Raw genomic sequence first — 18466 nt, 5'->3', positions numbered from 1 at the left:
GCCGGCCTCGCCTCCCCCACTGGTGCAGTGGTGGCCCGCACAGGATCCAGAAACAAATAAGTAACGAGCGGTGCACTGCACACCCGTAACAGCGACCGCGCACAGACACCATCCTCTGGAGGGGTCAGCAACCCCCGCTGTGCGGGAGCACCCCGGTTTCACTGTGCTCCCAACGCCAGGCTTCATGCTAGGTCACTGCCGAGTGCGGCCGCAATGGCTCAGCCACCCCTCAGAACACTGCAGCGTTCCCTCCCTGCCCCCAGAGTCGTTCCTTATGAGACGTCACACAATCTTTTGACGAAGCAAAATAGAATGTGTTAGTTATATGGTCAAGCATGCAAATGGCTAATTAGGGAACATTTTAATGGAGTGGACATCAAGTATACTCAATGCTAGTTAGCCATCAACAGAAAACCCTCCTCAATCACAGATTAATATCGTGTATTGTGTCCGCCTTCTCACCTGCCATATAAGAGTTTATTAAAGCTATTGGTATGCAATCATTTTTAATCTTAAAGGAAATGTCTTTATTGTGAATATAACACTTCACTCTCCAACAATGGCTCGTGAACTATCTTCCATACTTATTCTGGACCTCCACGCTGTAAAAGAAAAGCAAGAGTTAAATATATTTCACTAAAAGAAAGGGAAATGGAGGTAAAATCTTTTATACTGTTACAGCCTAACACACAGTGTTCTAGTTTTAACTTCTGGTGTACACATCGATTTTTAATCTATATAAGAACACATGCAGAGTGTCAAATACCTGCATCTACTGCTAACAGCTCATTTTTTCGCAGGGGAGGATACAAAAAGATCAGCATATGCAACCTACAATTACAGCTGCATCCACTTTTTCTCTGAAGAAACCTTTGACACGCTTTAGAAAGGTCTGGTGATCACAGCAGTAATAAACATAATTTTAAAAATTATTTTCCAAAGTAAAATTATTCCAAAGTAAAACCAAAGCCAAAGTCAGCCATTACAATCTTTATGAGAAATCAGAAAGGTAGTCCATTCATATTTTCCAAAAAAAAAACCAACTTATGATCTATCTCACTGTTAGAAAATTTATGCTAGAGGTCAAGGAGTGTATTACTATGGGAAGCAACTAATTTCTAATTATCATACTCTACCCACAAACACCGGGGAAAACTGATTTAACCTACTAACACAGTTACACTGAAAGTATCTTTATCATTTAACAAAGCTACAGCAAGCTGCTTCTCACAAACTCAATAATCTCACAATTTTTTCATATTTTGTGCATTCTCCCTTTTTAAGCATCAGTGTTTGCAGCAGAGGACTGTTACAGAGCAGGTTTTCTTGCCTTTCATGTATGATACCTTATTTGCAAGCAGAAAATATCCATATCAAGTTTAATGAAATTCTTCCACTACTAAAAATATAAGAGTTAACTTACTAACAAATAACTCATAAAAAAAAGTTTGAGAATTATTGTGAACTTAAAGCCTTCACTGGCTTAAGTATGGACTCTTGTTCTCCCATTCAGCACATTCAAATTACACACAAAACAGCTGCCACAAAAGAGCTGCAGTGAGGGTGATTAATGCAGTATCACCAGGTATCTGCATGTCTGTTTTATGTCTGTATTCCTCTACTCAGCAATACACAAGCTACTAATTAGTGAAAATCGGGTACCTTCAGTTCTAAGGATTTGCAGGTTGGGTATTGTGCATCAAAGCCACGAAAGCTCAGAGCACATGCATAGAAAGAATTATGAGGTAGTAAAATATCTGAAACTTTGAGAAAGGTGCAGAAGGAACCTAAATGCTATATATGTACAGAAAACACACTTTAATAAATGAAACTTACTTGAATATAGCCAATCTCTTCATCTGTCATAAGTCTCCTTCTGTATTTCTGAGGTAAGGTTCTTACTAATTCATAAGTGTCTGGTGTACCTTGTACTCTACTAACAGACGGTGGTGCTCTGCCTCCTAGAGACTCCTGTGCTTTTGAAGCATGAACAGATGGCACACTTGCTGGTGAGGATTCCTGTACTGAAACCCAGATTGCAAAACCATTTACAGAAATGTAGCAACACTGTAAAATTAATTAATAGGCAGCAAATAAAAATTACCAGTTATTAACAGTTACCTTCACTGTAAAAATACTTAAAATATTTAGACATTCTACTTCTCACAGCATGTTTTTATTTTTGTTATATGTATCAAGAGTATACTGAAAGAATTCTGACAGTAGGAGAAAGCATATTCAAGTGGCAGAAATACTGATTCAGAAACAGAATATATATCAGCTTATATCCTAACAGGCTTCCTCACTGGGAATCTGTACTTAAAAAAAAAATAAAGTGTGTGGGGGCAATTAGGTAGAAAGATAACCAAGATAAATAACTAAGACCCACTGAGATGATGCTTTTTGTTTACTGCAACTGTAAAGTCAAACAGCTGGAATAAAGGTAGAAAGGTGTGAGCTTTATCTTTCTGTAAAAAAGAAAAGTATGTAAGTACATACTTTCATGTGTGTAAAGTACATACTTAAGTATGTATGTAAGTACACCATACCACAACATGCAATGCAGTGTTGTACCCATTTATAACATTATAAAACGTCATCCTATCAAATTTTGTTAATGATGTGCAGAATGACTACCAATTACCAGGTATCAACAATTAGTGTTAATGAATGCAGAGACCAAAGAGTACATAAAGCACTGCACAGGTGAGGGCTAGGAGCTAGGCTTAGGGAATTCACATTAAGGAAGTTGTCTTGATTTTGAGGACAGGAGAAGAGATGATAAAAGGGCAGCACTGTCCAAGTCAGCACCAGAAACCTTAAGTCTATCCCACCGTGGTTGATTGTAACACAGAAATACGCAATTACCCCACCTGGCGGGATGGAGTCTCACAGCAGTATGCTTACTTCATAAACACCCACAGCATTATATGTAAGGTTAAACCAGCTGATAATGTAGAAAGCTTCCATGGGAAGTCCCTCTCAGTACTCCTGAAAAATGAGCCAGACAAATGCAATATCTAAACAGCTGGGAGGGTGGGCCTATATAACTATATGCAGCATCAAGACTAGGTGTCAGAGAATGCAAGGAGTTAGAATACCACAGTGCTGCCTGTCTCAATCCCTCCTGTCTCTAACAAGGCCAGTGAGGACACAAGGGAGGAGACAGTTTTACCCATAGTGGTCTTGAGTCAATGGCAGGATTGGGACATCAAACACCTGCGGCTATGTGACTGAACCACTACCGGTTTAAAATAAAGCTAAAAAAAAAAAAAAAGAGTCACACTTGAGAGGCATATTCAGAAGTTCTCTGTCGGAGGACTGTATCTGAAAGCCCAAAGTTGATCAGGTGGTTGAGGAACAATGGAAGGTCCCAAAAAGCATGGCGGATGAGAGGTTATCAGAAGGAGCATACTTTGAACGGGGGCAAAGTATTTTTGTTTCAAGAAATAACACATCTTTTATAAGAAAAAAACCAAGAAACAGTTTCTCCAAATTTGTTCCACACACCACAAAAATGTCTAGGGATTTGCCAAGGATTTTCCTCTATCCTATGTTTCAGTCTGAAGTACAGCTGGAGTACATGCATTAGCCAATTAAAAACACCAGACAATAAGTCTCAAAAGTACCAGACTTAACATTGCTGTTGCTTTAGCTCAGACACAGTCACTACTACATCTTTCTCTTCTCTGAAGCCATCAAGTTGCAGGAGTAACACAGTAACAATTTGGCTGGCCTTTCAAGCACCCAGGACCTGAAAGTTCAATCTCTATCTGCGAAGCTCTGTTTGGCTATGTAGAAGCAATAGCCTGGTACACTGAAATGCAGTTATTGCTACAGCATTCAAGCAAAATGAGGTAGACTAAAATTTACCGGTGAGATGACAGAACGTGGTTACGGTAGAAAAGTCTAACATACTTCAAAGATATAGCCACAAAAATCTTCTGATGCAGGCATAAACAAGAGGTAAGCAACACGTTTTCAAGCCTCTTGAGACAGCAGTTCATTGGCATGAGAAGTGGTGTATTTGGCTGAACTGTGCACAACATACAGAATTCTGACAAAGCTGTTACATAAAACAGTTCCTGGAGAGTTTTGATGTGCACTGCAGATATTTTGGAATGTTAATGAATAAACTAAAGCTAAGTCACAAATGTGATAATACTGTGGCAAGTATTGTGGTGTGGCACCATTTATACAGAAGTGAGAATATTAAAACAGAGCTCCTTCAGATATCTCCTACTTTAGTTTCAAATGCTTTGCTGACTGAAAAGTATTAAACCAAATTATTGCTCATGTAAGTTTTATGTTTAAATGTAACAGTATTTGGAATCCTGTACATATCAACATAGAAGTAGGTACAAAAAATAATGTCAAAGATTGCAATTCATTTTTTTTCTCAGCATTAATTAGTAACACAAGGAAATACTTTTTAAAATGTACAGCTATAATCATGGTTTTAAATACTGCAGACAGCACACACCCCAACTAGAAAAGATGAGGAAAACGCAACATAATTTCTGCAAATACAAACTGACTTGGGCATAATAATTTCAGGCAAATATTAGTATTTGGAAAAATGTGATTCTTCCTGAATCTGCCTTGACGAAGAAATAAAGTCATGCACGTTATTATGTGTAGTCGCACATATAGTCTGAATTCAGAGTCAAAGAGCTACCTTCAACTAAAACAATCACATTTCTGAAACTGCTTAAAATCAGTTGACTTGCATTGGTGAAACAGAAAAATTGTGTGCCAATCCTTAAATAAAACAGTTAATGAAAAAAAAAAAGTGGTGCAGATGGGATCTACAGTTGAAATACTTACTTTTAGGTCTGGGACCACTCAATCTGTCAGGGAACTTAATTAACGGAGTATGTGGCTTTACTACCTAGAACAAAGCAAGGTATGGGAGAAACGAGGAGAGTAAATATATTTCTAGACACATTACCTCCACAATAGTAAAATGGAACATACAATGTATTAAACAACCACTTCTATCCTGCTGCTTTCTGCACCACCACTGGTACACTTACTAGCTATTTAAATTCTGTATTTACCTCAGGAGAAGTGTCAGTTTTAAAGGTGTTCCTCCACTCTAATATCCAAAGCAGGAACAAGCGTTCCCTTCCTTTTCTCACTGCAGTCTGTATGTGTGTGCAAAAACTGCTACCGCGGCCACACAAATTCTAACTTTTGGCATATGGTCTTACCAGCTGTGCTCTGCCTGTATGTTTGTTCAGCTGGCTGGACGAAACTGACTACCTCTATTAAAAAAAAACCAAAACCTATACAGCTTGTAGCCGAAGCCACACAACTTACTCCTAAAACACGTCTTTTCGAGCACACTCCACGTCTCACTTTCACCTTGAAAAAGGATGGCTTAGAAAGGAGCTGCCGGCTAGCCCCCCCCTCCCGCACACCCCACCAGATGGTGCCAGCTGCTCTACAGCAGCCTTCGGTAACACAACCCAGCACCAACTAGCGGGCCCGGCCTCGCGTGTCTCCCCCCGCGCCAAGGACACCAGCCTCCCTGAGGCTCCTCAGGCGCCGGCCAATCCAGGCCTCGGAAGAACACATGAAACGAGGCCCGCCTCAGAGCGGAAACCAGCTTCCGGCCCCAACCACCCCTTCCCCGGCCCCCGTTAGCGAGCGCTGCTACCTGAACGACCCTGGCTGCTGCCGCCATCTTACTGCCCATGACGACCCTCAATCACCGCGCCCCAACGCCGGCGTCTGGAGAGCAGCTTCGGGCCCCGCCCACAGTCTGAGACTCCGCCCACAGCCGGTGTGTGACCTGGCGGAAGCCTGTGCTGAAGTATAGCGCAAAACTCATTTCACAGCATCGACGAAAACAGCGTGTTATCTTTGTTGGATGAGCACACGTTCCGCCCATCCTCCACAAACTTAAAAATACACAAAGTTAAAAGCAGCAGTATTTAACATTACATGCTATGATGTGCTCAGTTTGTCAAGCATAAAACACAGATGCGGGTTACTTAGTGAAAAAGCCAATTAAGAATAGTGCTTAGCAAGAAGTCAGCCCTTGCTGTTTACCTAGCATTCACATATTTTGCTGTGTGGGATGGCAGGCATGGATTGTATCCAACGCTGGCAACTGGGCTATAACTAAGCAGCACATAGCACAGTCATAAGTGGCTGCTATGAGTAGAAAACAAGGACAGGGAATTGCTTGAAAGAATCCAGCGCAGAGCCACAAAGATGGTTAAGGGAGTGGAACACCTCCCTTATGAGGAGAGGCTGAGGGAGCTGGGTCTCTTTAGCTTGGAAAAGAGGAGACTGAGGGGTGACCTCATCAGTGTTTACAAATATGTAAAGGGTGGGTGTCAGGATGATGGAGCTAGGCTTTTTTCAGTGATATCCAGTGGTAGGACGAGGGTCAATGGGTGTAAACTGGAGCATAGGAGGTTCCACGTTAACATCAGGAAAAACTTCTTTACTGTAAGAGTGACAGAGCACTGGAACAGGTTGCCCAGGGAGGTTGTAGAGTCTCCTACGTTGGAGATATTCAAGGCCCACCTGGACATGTTCCTGTGTGACATACTCTAGGTTACCCTGCTCTTGCAGGGGGGTTGGAGTAGATGATCTTTCGAGGTCCCTTCCAACCCCTGGGATTCTGTGATTGTAAAATTGAGCATACATAAAAATTTAAACATACATTAACACTTTAATAATAATAAAAAAAGGAAAATAAACCCCAAAGATCTGACTTCATCTTCCAGTTTGGACTTTACACAGGGCTTGGGTTAAGGTGAATTTTACATAAAACCTTGAAATGTATAAATTCTTCTTTTTTTAACTTGGGACAGTATAGCTACTGTAAGAGGTAATGAAGGGTTAATGAAATTTTACTTTCACCAAGCATATGTGGCCTGCACAAGGTAAAAGCTTATCAAACATGACCATCCTGTAATACAACACCAGTGACAGAAGCTGAAAGAACTAACACCCACAGGACTGGTCAGAACTGGCAAAAGACCCAGGGTGAAAATTTCACCTTAGAGGAAGATGTCTTACTTCATCCCCAAAGACCCTCGAGACGACCACCAGGAGGCAGAAAGCATGCGCCAAAAGGAGGAAACCAGGGCGGACTTATGGAAATCCTTCTTATGGAAACCTCTTCCCTGTTCTCATGATAACTAGGAATATGTAGTCATCTGATGCAATATGGAATGGATAAAAAGCTTGTGTACGGGTATAATGGTGCGCCTGTGGCTATGGTCATGCACCCAGAGCTGTTTTCTTTGATCCATTGACTTTGTCCCTCGTAAATTTTTTTTAGAAGTGAGCACATTTCTCACACTATGAATGGTCTTTTCAGATAGTTTCATCAGCCATGGTTCCTGTTCAAACATGTGCTGTATACCAGGAACTAAATTTCACTTCCAAGAGTTGTGTGACTACATTCAATCTCTTCAGTGAGCAGACACCTCCAGAAAGCTTAAATTGTTTTCATTATGTGTATTAATTTACCAAATTTAGCAGATTGAGTATGTACACTACATGAAAAAAAAAATAAAGACCACCTCTCCCAACTCAAATATTTTTTTCAAGCTGCAGAACAACTGCCTTTAAAGATGGATCTTCAGCCCAGTTAACTCTGCTTCCAATTATGATGCACTGTAAGACAGAAAGATTGGTTAAAAAAAAAGCCATGAAAAATTATTATTCCAACTAAATTCTCTCAAAATCTGTCTGGTTCTTAATTTTTAATTTGAAAGCCCTTTAAATTCACAACAGTATTTGAAGTTAGGTGGGATGGGGCAAAGGGGTAATTTAGATCCTATTGCCAATGCATAGGTAAAAAATAAGTGGTGCTTTGAACTCCCCAGCGGTGCTTGCATGCTATCCGTATTTTAAACACAGGAATTTAGAGGATTTGGTTTTTAACACATAAAGTTTGCCTCAAACATAAGATATTACATTCTCGCCCTGCCATTCTGGACTGAGAAAGGGAATTATTAAAGTTAACCAATAAAAGATTTGCTCTACTTATGGCTTGGAAGATCTCAGGAATACAAAACCAGGAGATCGAATCCAAACCCCGCTAAAATGTTTAATTTCTTGTTCTCAATTTGAGATGTAACCTTGTTATCAACACAAGCTAGTAGTAGATGGCATGCAACACAGAACCATGCAACTTGCTTTTCTGTCTTTGAAATTCTTATGATTATCCAAATTCACAGCGTGATTACATCCTGTCTTTACCTGAAGCCCCCACAATATGTCCTCTCTCTTCCCCAGTTTGAATTTTTTTAAATAAACTTTGTGCATGCTTAACTGAGATTTCATAACCTGTTTGCAGATAAACTCAAGAGCACTGCAGTTACAATTTACTATGTAAATTCAATGTGCTTCCCATCTTTGTACCTAGGTCACTAATCTGCGGGGCTAGGCAAAGGAAGCCAGGACAAGTCACACAGTGAGAGGCAGAGTTCCTGACTCCAGCACAGCATACGTGAACTTTAGTGAAGTGCCCCTCTGAGAACAGGACGCTCCAAGAGGCCCCTCCACCCTATACCAAACCATGAGCTTTTCTTCCTCATTTTGTGTGTCTTCACACTCCAGATGACCTGCCAGCCAGCTACATGGATTCAGGCTAGTCTGCAGCATCTGATACCAAAAGGGTAACCAAAAGACACCACAGAAAGCTACTGGAGATGGGCCATAGGTGCAGGCGAAGGCTTTCACAAGACTGAAGTGGGCAACACAGAGAAAGCACATGTGGTCATGAGGGGTGAGTGCAGAGCAGCAGCCTGGCTCAGTAGTATCATGGGATTAAGACCTACTTATTTTTCCTAATCATGAGATAGGATAACTGATTTGGGGGATGTAGGGGTGACTTTTGACTTCCAGTATAAGGAAATACAGCCACTGCTTTAACAGACTTCTTTGAGAAAATGCATTGTTTTTATACCTTTAGGGGAACAAAAGAGTAAGACAGATGGATAGACTGTCTTGAAATTCCATAGATGATTATTCCAAAAAGAACTCTGACAATTTCATGCTTGCAACCTTTAAAGCAATAAAGTTTTCCTTTCATATAGCAGTTTTTCCTGTTACTATTGTTAAAGTCATTAGAAAACGGAATGTTGCCCAAAGTTATGTTTACTGGACACTGTATTATTGTAATTGTAATGCAAAACTGCACTCTGGCTTTTAAAAGCTGAAACACCTTACCTGCAATACATTTTGAATTATTGAAGTTATCTTTCTCTCTTTCTGGTAGGCAGTGTGCATCTCCTCCAGCGTTTTCACCTCCCCAGTTGCTTGTGTCTCCTTTAGTTTTCTCATCATGTCATGGATTTGCTTTAGTTTCTCTCTTCCGACTTTTTTTAGTACTTTTTCCGTTATGAGGAAAATAAAGTGTTAAAGAATAGTAAGGTGATCAGCAGAACTAAAGATCTGCTTTTTATCTCACAAGACATCTAAGGCACTCCCACTGCAATACCCTTAACTTCACACTCCATCCCTTCTCCCAGTATATATCAAGATATTCCTTTCACACAAGGGGCAACATGTCCTGTGGGTACCTGGTATCAAAGTACATCAATTGATTCTCTGGCTGCTAGCAAAACAGACAGTACTTTGTACACTGTATCTTATTTTCATCAAATGCAGACTGTAATTTGAGTATCTGTTCTACATCTCACTTCCAGTTTTCACAATTTCCATAGTCAGAGGTGTTTAAGATCCTTCCCCCTTTTTCAGATTTGACTGAAACCAAATTCCAAAGTTGTACAAGAGGTATGTGTACCATATCAGTGAATATTACTAGTGTTCTATAGGAAGCCAGGCTGAAAAATAAACTGAATAAAGCTATTTAGAGGCAGTTCAAACATTGAAAGAATGCTGACACAGCATTCCTCCCCTTATTTCTGAAGATATCAGGGGTGTTCACTTTTTCTAAAAAGACAGATACTTCCTTGCATTAATTTCATTACTGTCAACATACACACCACTTTGTATGCATTAAACACAGTAACTGTAAAACCGTTGGCAAACCTGGTTATATGACAGTAGGTACACTCAAGAAAGCATATTCCAAAGATTAATCACATCTAAATTTGACCCACTCTAACAAGCCTACTGAATACCAACATATGTACAAAGGTTCTTTGCAAGTAAATCCCCTCCTCTATTCTGCAAACATTTCATAAAGGTGCAATCTGCCAAAAAATGTACTTTAGATGTTGATTTAAATTACTAAATGATGTGTAATTTTCTGGGGAGCTTACACTAACAATAAAACACCACCACATTCTTTGAGAATCTTTTTGTGTCTCCCGTTCTAATGGTCAGTCTCATGCTCCAGTAGACAACACAGCAGCTCATTTTTACAGTACTTTCTACTCTTTTCAGAAGTTTTATAACCATGTTGAGAGTCGGGCAGTTACTTCAGATGCAAATTAATATTGCTACAAGAACCTTGAAACATGAACTGTACATTCAAACATAAAGTCAGTATAGCTAACATGCTTACAAAGTCTTTGCCTTTGAATGTCAGCCACTTTCTGCTCCTTTTCACGTGCTTGCTGGAAAAAAAAAAAGGAAAAAAAAAGAAAAAGTATTTCTTAGACTCCTGGCTCCAAAATATTTTGAAAAATGCTAACTCCAATCACAAAAGCAGTTAAGGGCAGCTCTAGAAACAGACTTGCTTACAAACTCACTTTAAGTAATAATTTCAGTAATTTTAACACCAGTAGGCACTGCACCTTTTGGGCCACACATTTAGCTTCAAAGGACTTGCAAAATCTTAATACTTTCAAACTGTGTTTGTGCCCATCATGTTGACCTGAACAACTGCAATAGAAGCTATGACTGCCACTTACCTGCTGATATGCAGCTATTGCCTCGCTGAGCTTTACTATGTCTTGCACAGCTTCCAGAATCAGTCTAAGGAAGGAACACAGTTGCATACATTAAGAGTATTAATGAGTCAACAGCATAAATGTTTTAATCAAGGTTATTTAGATTAAACAAAATATCCCCAATCCCCTCCCTCCCCCCCAAATTGCATTTTTTTTCTGTTGTTGCTTTTAACAGTAATTATACTAAGTATCGTTGTAGGAACCAAACAGCCTCCTTATTTTCCCTCAGTTTCTCAGTTTCAGTTAAGTCTGTCTAACATTTCAAACCACAGAACTTGAAAGGCATCACAGAAGCCTAGCCACCTGAGAATGGCTAATTGAAACTCCTGACTTCTGGCATGGGGCAAGGACATCATGATGATGCAATGTTTTCAGCTGTATTTCTGACAGAAGTTAAATTTCTTACATTACGCTTCAGATATGTGCACCTGTTAGTATTGGGCAGGAAATCAAAAGCTGGTTCTAAACATGTTCAAAACTTTCTGTCCTTTTTCAAGGACATTAAACTTCTATACAACAAATTAATGAAGGCAGGAAAGCAGTGCCAATGCCCTGTTACAAGCCTGTAATATGTGCTCAGCTATTATAAATGCAGGTAACTCATGTATTAAAGGCAAAGAAACCTCTTAACTACAAACAGTTCTCACTAGTGAATAAAAAAATATGATCTTTGTAATCAAAGATTGGTTAGCTCAGATGTAAATCCACCCTGGGTATAAGAGTTCCGACCATGCAGATTCCAGCCAGAACGTGGACAGTATATCATTCAGTCAACTAGAAGAAAGAAGCTTGCTTTTTAAAAAAGATACAATGCAGTAATGTAGAAATGTGTCAGAGAAAACTGTGCAAAGACCATTCCTTTCCAGACATCCTTTTCCCAAGAACACCTTACTGTGAGTCATTATCATTTTGCTTCATTTTGTCTCTCAGGGCAGCTGTAATCTGTATCCTGCATAGCATGGGGAAAAAAACAAAACTGATGAGAACTGACACGAAACTGGGAGAAACAGATTGAGACAAATAACAAAATATATACCCTAGGTTCCATTTATAGCTACTTTAATATTGGAATTATACATATAAAATTCTCAGAACCATTTAAATATCATGCTTCTTAAATAAAGGGGCTTAATCCTCAGGACAAAAAAAGGTGAATCAATGATTATTTGTGAGTGGCAACTCCCTTCTCTCTTGCAAACACACCAAGAAAACATTAATCCCAGAATCTGCGGAAGGTAAGCTAGGCAAAGGTGAAAATTCAAATGAACTGTCATGCCGCACAGGAGATATCCAACACTTATCCTACCAACTACCTTTTCTTAAGCGTTTATAAAATGCAGCCAAGAAACACGTTTACCGATTCATACAGTCGAGACTTTCAGTTTTGCAGAAATCTTTTGAGTTTATGCACTTCAACTTGATTCCTCCTTCCTCCCCTCTCCCCCCAGTATCTCCAATTGCATTCCTACTGGTTCAATGTAATTAGATCACTTATGTTTGTACCACACCCTATATCACTTTGAAATCTTGTTTTAATCCAAATTATGTATATGTGCATGTGTGTATGCACAAACAGAACACCTCCAAATAAACAGGAAGAAAATTCTACCTTTGCAAGGCTAATGTCTTGGTCCAGAAAGAGACTATTTCATTCTCAATGCCTTTTTTATAATCTTCTATGGCACTGAAGAAAAAAAAACAAAACAAACAATGCAAAACTAAATACACACAAAACCACCCCCCAACCCCTGCCAAGAAAACAGAATCTTAAACACTGTGAAGATATCAAAAAAATTTAAAAGCAGTGTCACAACTTTAACTTGCTCTCTAAGTGTTCAAAGATTTTTTCCTGTAAACCACAAATTATTAAGGCTAGGAGTATTTTAGCATGCGCAATTTATATTGGTGAACTCTAGCTGTCTGCAAAGACCTCTGCAAATTTAGAAGCCACATCAGATACAAAACTACATCAGCTGACTGAGCAAAATATTTCTTCCCCATACGTTATTTTCACCAGACTTCTGCAAAGTAATGATGGTTCATCTAGAGATTTACTACAGCAGTAGCTAGAGAGAACCTCCAACCTCTGTTCTTAGCCCTTCTCTTCATTTAAAATACATCATCAGTTTTAAGTTATCCAATGACATACATCTGCACAGGCCTTTCCTTGCCAGCGTGATGAGAAACAGCTGCTTTATCTGCAAGGAAAGAATGTCATTAACAAAAAAGGCGTAACAGACTTTATATGCAATCTACAAAGCATAAAACAGCCTGATAACCGTATTAACAAAGTATTTCTTAATTGTCCCTCCACACCTTATCATCTCTTCCACTATTAGTGAGCTGTATGGCAAAAATTACTAGGCTTTACTATATTTCCATTTAGCGTTTTTTAGACAAGCCAAAGCTGGGTGGCAGCACTGCTCTATCTGCGCAGCCTAGCTGGTTCAGTGGAAGAAGATAGAGGCAACGTAAACAGGATGGGAACAAGAAAAAACGCCCTAAATTAGTATTGTTGCCAAGGATTTAGGCACACTTAAATAACCATCTTTTGTCCGAGTGTCAGAGGAGCCGAAAGTGGAAATCGAAGGGGAGAAAGAACAGTGGGCAGTAAGCGGACAGCAGCGTTATAAGCATTCAAACATGTCTCTAACAGCTGTCTAGAAACTGAAGTCAGATATTCGGCCAAGAAAAACATTTCATTGTTGTAACGAACACTTTTGATAACTTCAAAACATTTACGTCTATTACAACATTACGTTCAGGAAAGGCAGAGGGGGTTGCTGGAGGGAGCCAGCGCAGGGATAAGCTCACCGGCGTCAGCTACAGCGCTGCACTCCAAGAGCTGCTGTTTCATCTGGTCCCTCACGCTGCAGCAGAAGAACAATGGTCAGGCCCCGCGCAGCAGGCACCAAAGGGGCCCCGCAGCAGCACCCGGCCCCCAGCACTGACCGAAGCAAATAGAACACGTCCACCGCGGCCATGGCCCGCTCCCTGTCCTCCGACGGCTGCTGCTCCTGCCCCCCCTCCGCCATGACGGCCCTGTTTTAACGGCCCGCGCTCTGTTCAAGATGTGCAGGGCAGGAACACCCAGCAGCCCGCGCGCGGCGGCGCGAGGGGCAGGCCCCGCGAGAGAACCTGTTACGCCCCTCCCCCCCCCCGCTCTCCCCGTGGCTGCGTCGGTGAAACCGGAGCCAGACAGCGGAGCCCCACACAAAGGGGCGGGGGACAGGCAAAGACCAAGTAATAGCCTCGGAGCCGTTTTCTCCTTCAGGAAGACTACACACAGTGAATAAGTATACTACAGTAAATAAATACTGCGATAACAGAGCAACGGCGCCACATCAGACATGCGCCTCTGCAACGGCGCGGCAGGGCTCACCCACCCCAACGCTGCTCACAGCCTCCTCCCCAATGTCTCAGCTGTAGGCTCGAGTTAACTATATGACTAAAACACACAGAAGAAAATTAAATGCTTTATTCAACAACCCAAAGTATGAGAAAATAAAAAAACATAATAAACATGGGTTTATAAAAACAATGTTGGTACTGACTTTGCACAGGAGTTAAAGTTTATTTACAGACCAGGCTAGGTTCCAGATGACAGGTGAGTTCAGCTCCTCAATGGTGCTTATCCTGCTGGTTTTAGTGCCAGCATATTTTTCCTTGATTGCCTGCAGAGGTAAGTTTGATTCAGTTTACCCTGTTCATAAATTTACACTATTCCAGCTTTCCCCAGCCTTTGATGGTCAAGCCAAAGCCATCCTGGCACACACAGCCAGTTCATGGCTGGCTCACATTACTTTGACAAGAGCTTCAGCTGAAGTCTGACAGCAGTAGCACAGCTAAGCCAGCCTCAGAGCACCACATATTCCCCACCTGCACCATGAGATTCGTACCTTCTCCTTGGTGCAACCCTTAATCACAAGAACTACATTCTTTGCTATGTGCTGCATAACTGGAAGGAGGTCACTCTCAGTGTAAGATGTGTGGCGTTGTAGAGTTTGTGTCTGAAAGGAAGGGAAATCATTAGACAACCTTACCAGAACAACCCAAGTACACAGTACAATGGTTTATTTATCTTCTCTTGGGCAGCTGTGGTTTCCTGCCTGCCAGAGAATGGTTAACAATTACTGCCCCTTTTTTAATAAACCACTGAGAGACAAGCAAATGCCAAAATACCACAAGGAAGCAGAAGGTGGGTACTTGGCCTTTTAAGCTGGTGCAGAAGCACAGCAGGTCCCAAACTAGGTGGCCTTACAAGCATAACTTACCCACTCACATCCCTTGAGAAGTTCCAGAGACAAACATAAAGCAGCCGCTGCAGTCTTGGAGGAAGGAAATGAACCATATCATAGTCCACAATGGACAACTCCATCAGGTATTTGGCCAGAACACACTGTCTTGTGGTTACCTACAGAAAGAGAGTCGAGTATTGGCTACTTCTGAGGCAAGAGCATCCTGTCAAACCTTTGTTTAATCAAGTAGAAAGAAATACTTCCTTAGCAAGCACTTTGAGAGCTAGAGGGTTGAGACTCAAGTGGCTTAATAGCAGAGCAGTTCTGAGCTGTATTAGGCTGCTTAGTCTGAGACCACTCCTTTCAACAGCAGTTACCTGCAGTACCAGGCAGATTTTTTTAACTGATTTTGGGTGGGTTAGGCTCATGTGACTGAAAGCAAGCAAGACCTGTTTCTACATGGGAGACAGGCCTTAACCAGGCTTAGCTGCTAAACTTTAGTAGTACTCAAAGTCTGAGCCTTTTAAACAACCTGCCACAGTTGAGAATGGCATTTTCCAGATGCTGCTTATATCAGCATGTGTTCTCAGCTCTACCTTTGCAATCTCTAAAGCCATATCTAGGAATTGTGAAGTTAGGGGATGACTCAGATGAAAGTTCAAGGCTTGCAGGATCTGAAACTCCATCTGGATGATTTGGCTGGTTGTATAAGTGTTATCAGTTATATAGACAAGGTCTGCAGCACGCAAGGGATACGGCTCTTCATATTTGCTGGCAATGAACACAGCTGTGACTCCAACCAGCTGCAGCATCTTCTTATAAACAGCATTGTCCTGTAGAAAGAAGCAGTAGAGGTTTGTATGAATCATAGGCCTGAGCTCATAACACAGCTTTTCAATGTAGCCTCTGTAAGATTTGTTCAATGGCAGGATGTTCATGCATGTACAGAGTAACTGTACATCACCTCTTGCAGTCATCTGCAGGGGTGTTGGAAGACTTTGAGATCAAATCGGGTAGAAGAGTAAGCAGTTTTGATACATCAAATCCCTCTTCACAGCTGAGGGGGTTAGGTGGTGCATACAATTAAACATTAAAGGCCCTTTGTTGGTCAGCTGTATTGTTAAGGGTTGCATATCTATGATGGTATTACAGATCAGTGCTATCTGTGCTTTTGCTTAGGGAAGAAGGAGTTTCCTGACACATGGCAGAGACACTCACCTGCAGGAAGCAATCTATGATGGCAACTGACTTGTACAAGGTATCCTGCAGGAGTCTGAACTTTATCTGTACTTGCACAAGCCAGTCTATTAGTACATCACGCATATTCCCACTGATTTTTTGCCCAGCCAGGTATTTGGGTCTGACAGTTTGATTTTCCTGTGTGGAAGGAATAGGGTTAATAAATATCACTTAGCTACAGCATTGCAGTGTCTAGCCTCTGTGGCATCTTATGGCTTATCAGAGCTCTGTATAGGCACAACCTACAGGTATGGGCCACACGGCACAAGGTTTCCTTGTTTACTAGAGATGGGCTAGAAAGAACATGATATTAGTACTACTAGATGATTCATCTAACAACCAGTATCTGATTATGTAATCAGCTCAGTTTAATCTTACATTTTAAGTTAGGGGATCCCTTGCTAGTGCCTCAGGAAAATTCATGGGTGAAAATGAATACCAGATCTAAACCACACCTACGACAGGTTCGGTGTGTCAGGAGATGCCCCCTGAGCTCTGATCTACTAACCTCAAGCTCTCTCAGATACTGGTAGATGTCCTTTGCATAGTCGTGGGAGTACTCTGGGTCATTATTATCTTCAGCAACTATATTTTCGACAGAAAGCAAGTCATGAGAACAAGCCTGACACATCACATCATCTGGTGGTGCACACGCAGGTATTTCTGTAGGAATTTGGGAATGAGACTCCAGCTGCAAGGAAATTCGGGATCAGCCCTGGCAGGTCTTCCCTCTTCAGCCCAGTGCGGGTCAAGTGAAAGAAGGCTCCTGTGGGGTGAGCTGCACTCAGCAAGGCACTGAGCTGTTCAGCACAGCCCCACCGCATACCCAGGCTGGGCAAAGGGCGCACGGCCCCTGACCGTACTTGTTGCACCTGGGGTTCTGACTTCGGCTCCGGGGCTGTTGGCGGCATCCCCTTCGTGGGAGCGGCTGTCTCCTTCCTCCCGGCAACTTCGTTCGTCTTGGCCCTAGAGTTCACGGGTCTGCCGCCCGGCTCCCGCCCGCCGCCTCCACCCATCGCCCTATTTCTGGTGGCACCCTGTGCCTTTGGCTCGGTGACGAGGTTGCCGATGTCCTCCAGCGCCGTGCGGGAACTCGGCCTCATATTGTGGCCGGCCACATTGGGTCTCCCCAGGACCGACAGCCTACTGACTTTGCCTGGCTGCTGGGTATGCTGCGGGAAGACAGGCGGCCGAGAGGTCAGCGGCACCGGGCCGCGCCTCACCAGCGGGAACGGGGGAGGAGGAATTGCACGGGTGCATCCTTGAAGCCGGAGAGTCGGGGGAGAGGGATCGGGAGAATGCTGCACGCGCCGCGCTGTCCGCCTTCCCCCACCCCGAAACCGGTGTGTCCGGAGAGGAGCCGCTGGAGGCTTACAGGGGTACACGAGCTCACACCCGCGAAACAGGAGGGCTACAGAAGCGACCCCGGAGAGCAGTACGATTGCTCCTGAGAGCTGAAGGGGAGCGCGGGGGCACCGAGGGAGTGCCCAAGGAGAAGTGTGCGTCCCTCACCTCCACCCTCCCCGTTCACAAGGAACTAGGGCTCGCGGAATAGCTCAGGAGGGCTGCCCCGCACCTGCCCGCGAGCCCACAGAGCTTCGGGGCGCAGGGAAGGGAAGGTGGCTGCAAGACACGGAGGACCGCCACCCTCGCACGAGAGAGAGCAGGCAACCAACCCCCAAACCCTGTACCGCCGAGTCCGTCCTGTCCTTACCCGAGAAACCATCTGCGACATAGTGGGGCAGGGGCGCGAAGCGGAAGGCAGAGCGCGGACTGGGAGCGAAAAGCGGAGCGAAGGACGGAGATTGGAGCGCGGAGAGCAGAGTCAAGCTTGGCCACAGCTCAGCCCTGAACTGAGGGCCCCCTGCCACCGCTGCCTATTTATGAACCCCTCTGCCGCCGCTCATTGGCCGGCGTTTACCTCCTATTGGCTGACGGCGATCCCGCCTCAGCGCGTTCTTGTGGCGATTGGCGCTGGACACCGGCGTCCAGCGTTCCTACATCAATCTACCCTTAAATTCCACTAACATGAAGTCTGGCCTTTATAACAATATTCAGGTGCTGATCAGTGTATCAGTAATATAAATTAATACCAGA

The 18466-nt window shown here is 42.8% G+C and overlaps 3 protein-coding genes across 3 annotated transcripts; all 3 read right to left on the bottom strand.

Annotated features, from left to right (window-relative positions):
* Positions 1-503: 503 nt before the first annotated feature.
* On the bottom strand, positions 504-6227 carry KGD4 (alpha-ketoglutarate dehydrogenase subunit 4). The gene is made up of 4 exons (XM_005151898.3): positions 5663-6227; positions 4828-4891; positions 1837-2024; positions 504-602 (listed from the first exon to the last, which is right to left on the bottom strand). Exons 1-4 carry the CDS (start codon positions 5699-5701, stop codon positions 585-587), a joined length of 309 nt encoding a protein of 102 aa, XP_005151955.1. The 5' UTR covers positions 5702-6227; the 3' UTR covers positions 504-584.
* Positions 6228-6668: 441 nt separating this feature from the next.
* Positions 6669-13981, bottom strand: CENPH (centromere protein H). The gene is made up of 9 exons (XM_031051664.2): positions 13845-13981; positions 13707-13762; positions 13042-13090; positions 12502-12576; positions 11785-11841; positions 10854-10917; positions 10505-10556; positions 9202-9362; positions 6669-7641 (listed from the first exon to the last, which is right to left on the bottom strand). The coding sequence occupies exons 1-9, from the start codon at positions 13925-13927 to the stop codon at positions 7558-7560; spliced, it is 681 nt and encodes a 226-aa protein (XP_030907524.1). The 5' UTR covers positions 13928-13981; the 3' UTR covers positions 6669-7557.
* A 371-nt stretch (positions 13982-14352) lies between these two features.
* Positions 14353-18214, bottom strand: CCNB1 (cyclin B1). Its single transcript, XM_031051587.2, is given in 9 exon segments — positions 14353-14566; positions 14792-14902; positions 15167-15234; positions 15237-15306; positions 15727-15963; positions 16349-16507; positions 16878-17060; positions 17233-17541; positions 18084-18214. Coding segments are annotated over 9 exon segments (1266 nt in total). The 5' UTR covers positions 18105-18214; the 3' UTR covers positions 14353-14458.
* Positions 18215-18466: the final 252 nt, after the last annotated feature.

This window comes from Melopsittacus undulatus, chromosome Z (genome assembly GCF_012275295.1).
Source record: "Melopsittacus undulatus isolate bMelUnd1 chromosome Z, bMelUnd1.mat.Z, whole genome shotgun sequence".
NCBI lineage: Eukaryota > Metazoa > Chordata > Aves > Psittaciformes > Psittaculidae > Melopsittacus > Melopsittacus undulatus.
The sequence above is the reverse complement of the archived record's forward strand: the minus strand, read 5'-3'. Positions and strand labels throughout refer to the sequence as shown.